At 38.9% G+C, this 3,103-nt stretch overlaps 1 protein-coding gene across 1 annotated transcript; it reads right to left on the bottom strand.

The window, feature by feature from the left end:
- Window positions 1-1,939: 1,939 nt before the first annotated feature.
- On the bottom strand, window positions 1,940-2,569 carry LOC117922393 (transcription factor bHLH122-like). The gene has a single exon (XM_034840532.1). The coding sequence runs from the start codon at window positions 2,567-2,569 to the stop codon at window positions 1,940-1,942; it is 630 nt and encodes a 209-aa protein (XP_034696423.1).
- Window positions 2,570-3,103: the final 534 nt, after the last annotated feature.

The following is a 3,103-nucleotide window of genomic DNA, read 5'->3' as shown; positions in this document are numbered from 1 at the left end:
ACATCAATTTGACCCTCAACCACATTTTGGGAATTGGTTTTACATGAAATAACGAATATATTTTTGTATAGTGAAAGTCAAATGACTTTTAGTGATTTTATTAATGTGTAGTATATTCGATTTCTTTTATTGGAGTCGTAACAAGATAGTCATAATAGAAGTGAATCGATTCAATTTGTAGAGACGAAAATGCTCTCTTCCCCAACCAACGAACATGGTAGATAGCTTGTTTCGTTGACAAAACTTAAAAAAAAAAAAAATTATTTATATATAATTTAAAAACACATAAATCTTAATTAATTTTAATTTTTGTGGACCCCGCATTTCGATGCTTAATGCGTTTCCCACTCGATGGCGAACTCGATTTTTATTTTGAAAAATTGATTTTTATTTGATTATTTGAAAATGACTTGGAGTCGCCACTTATTTTTGTTTTATTTTTAAAGGGTAAACAAAATAAGAAAGAAAAACCCTAAGTGTGACTCCTTATTTTGGAAAAAGCGGTCTGTGAAAAACCGGATCGGGTTCGGGGGTCAGGTTACTTATCGGGAAGGTACGGTAAAGACCGTAGCACCCCTCTAAGTCCCTAAAGTCGGGTCTCTACTGATAGAATGAAGCTGACATGGCAATCAATGTGAAAATCGATGAATACCTGAATCAATCATGCACATATGAGTATCAGAATATGCAACAGAGGATAATCGAAGTGGAAGTGGATGCGTACCTGATCAGCAAACGGCAACGCGCTATCACAAAACTGGGTTAGTGCATAGTAATGAACATAAAGTGTATCACTCTTATCACCCAATCAGATAAAGAAAGCACCAATATCATGCCTGGTATTATTTCAAATTCACTTTTATTTTGATGAAAATTTATTTGGTGTGGGGCCCCCACCAAAGCCCGTTTATTTTTGTATGAATTAATTTCGTAAATTCTATCACCAAGAATTACGGAAAATAAATTCATACTTATTTTAAAACATTTAAAAAAAAAAAACGAGAAAAATATGAACAAGACTTGCCGAAGAGAAATGGAAATCTATTTTATTGAAAAGCGGATTTTTGGAACCTAAGAAAAATGCTAAGGGTGAGAAAACTTGAAGATTTGAAACTAATTTAATTAATTTAAAAAAAAAAAAAAAAAAAAAAAAAAAAACAGAATTAAAGAAAACATTTTAGAAAATGAGGTTGAGGAAACTTATTTTTAAAGTCAAAAGGGAAGAGTTAGGGAGGATGACATGTGGCCCTAAGGTGGCCATGCAAAGGGTCTTGTGCACTGGTGATGCCAACAACTGAGAAGGTCCAGATGACTGCTGTGGGTCCGGATGACACAAAAAGATCTCTCCAACTCTTTCTGCATGAGTACTTGCTGCTGTTCGATGAGTTCCAGTAACTCAACCCTCCTCAACAGTGCCGCCACCTTCTCACGTTCTTCTTCTATATCAGCCTGTGCTTTAACCAGGGCAGCATTCTTCATCTCCAACTTGTTCATGAGATGAGAGATATTCTCTTCCCTTTCTTTGTTTTGTAGGGTCATTTCATCCTTTTCACTAGCAAGCTTTAATTGAGCCTCTGAAAGCCCCATTTCAACACCAATACCATCAAAGAAGCCTCCTCACTCTGAAACTTCAACTGCACAAGTGAAGAATAGCAACCTTCCAATTCCATGCTGAGCTCCTTTATAACCGCATCTTTACTCTCCACTTTTGACCTATAGTCACTCAAGTCCCCTGTCAATTTTTCCAGTTGAGAGCTCCATTCAGCTTCTTTGGCTCTGAGATTTGAAGAACAATCTCTGTGCATGTGCTCCGAACTTTCAACCTTGTTTTGAAACCCTTCTATCAGATTTATCTTTCTCTGTTCTTCTTCTTCTCGAAATTGAACCTTCCCAGTGGCATCTAGATTGCTTAAATGCCGATTCCTCAAGCTGATGCGTGTTAACTGGCAGCTGTGGTGTAGCGCGAGTCCGTGATGGAGCCCGTGCCTCTCATTATAGCATAGCCATTTTCAACATTTAGGTGGGAGAACAGTCCTGCAGGTGAGCTACTATGTCGAATAAGATTCGAATTGTTGCCTCCACCAATCTTCATCTGCTGCGACTGATCCATCCCCATTGAAGAAACCGCACTGTAAGAATTCTCCACTGGACCAGGAGCTGCTGAATTATGATGTGGCATAGGTGATGAAGTCTGATACATCATTTGCAAACCAGAAGCATAACCATTCTGCTGCTGCTGCTGCTGAAGAACCTCCGCTCCGTGCTTCATCGACGCCATAAACTGATTCTGCTGGCTCACAACTACCACTGATTCTGGCGCCATTGCCTGAGAATTCTGCCTCGTATTCATAACAGTATGAGAAGATGAATCTTCTGTCCCGCCACTGGACATGAACCTAGAGAAAATTCTCTCAGTTTCAGGACTTGAAGGCCTGTGCTGTAGGAACTCTTCACAGTCTTCTCCATCAATGAAATTGGAAAAGTATGAGCTGGGTGCAGATCTGTAGCGCATCAAGCTGGAGTTCATCTGCTGCTGTTGATGCTGATGATGCTGAAGATTTGACTCCATTACTTCTATGCAGTTCTCTAATTCTCTTTCCCTATGCTTGAAAACAAAAGGGTCTTTCCTTTTGAGAATTGTTGTTTGCTGGGGCAGAAAGTTTTTACTTTCCTGGAAAATTTGTTCTATACACAAAGCATTCAACGCAAAAACTTCACCTTCTCGATATGGATCTAACAAAAGACATCAAATAAATCTATAGTTGAGAATACTCCTCCAAAAAGTAGCTTCATAAACAGAGAATTACAGAGGAGAAGATGAAGTCTCCATCACAAGCCAGAATCATATTTTCACGGAACTCCCAATCTGAGCACGACCCAATTCCCTAGACCTGAATCTGGAGTAACCCGACTGAAGAACACAACAACAGCCACCCGAAAACAATATCAGATTGAAACGGAACAAAACGAAGAAAGGAGAACAACCCAGCTCAAAATTCTTGAAATTACACTATTTGATCTCAACAATCTCCAATCTGACAACAACCCAATTTTCTGTTCTTGAATCTGAATCACCGAGCCCAATAACCAGTGGAAGAAAAAT

This window comes from Vitis riparia, chromosome 9 (assembly GCF_004353265.1).
Source record: "Vitis riparia cultivar Riparia Gloire de Montpellier isolate 1030 chromosome 9, EGFV_Vit.rip_1.0, whole genome shotgun sequence".
In the NCBI taxonomy this organism is placed as follows: Eukaryota; Viridiplantae; Streptophyta; class Magnoliopsida; order Vitales; family Vitaceae; genus Vitis; species Vitis riparia.
This window is presented reverse-complemented; position numbering and strand designations above follow the sequence as displayed.

What these genes read in the sequence shown, in the direction of transcription:
- LOC117922393 (XM_034840532.1), bottom strand. Translation starts at nt 2,569, where the DNA reads ATGGAGTCAAATCTTCAGCATCATCAGCATCAACAGCAGCAGATGAAC.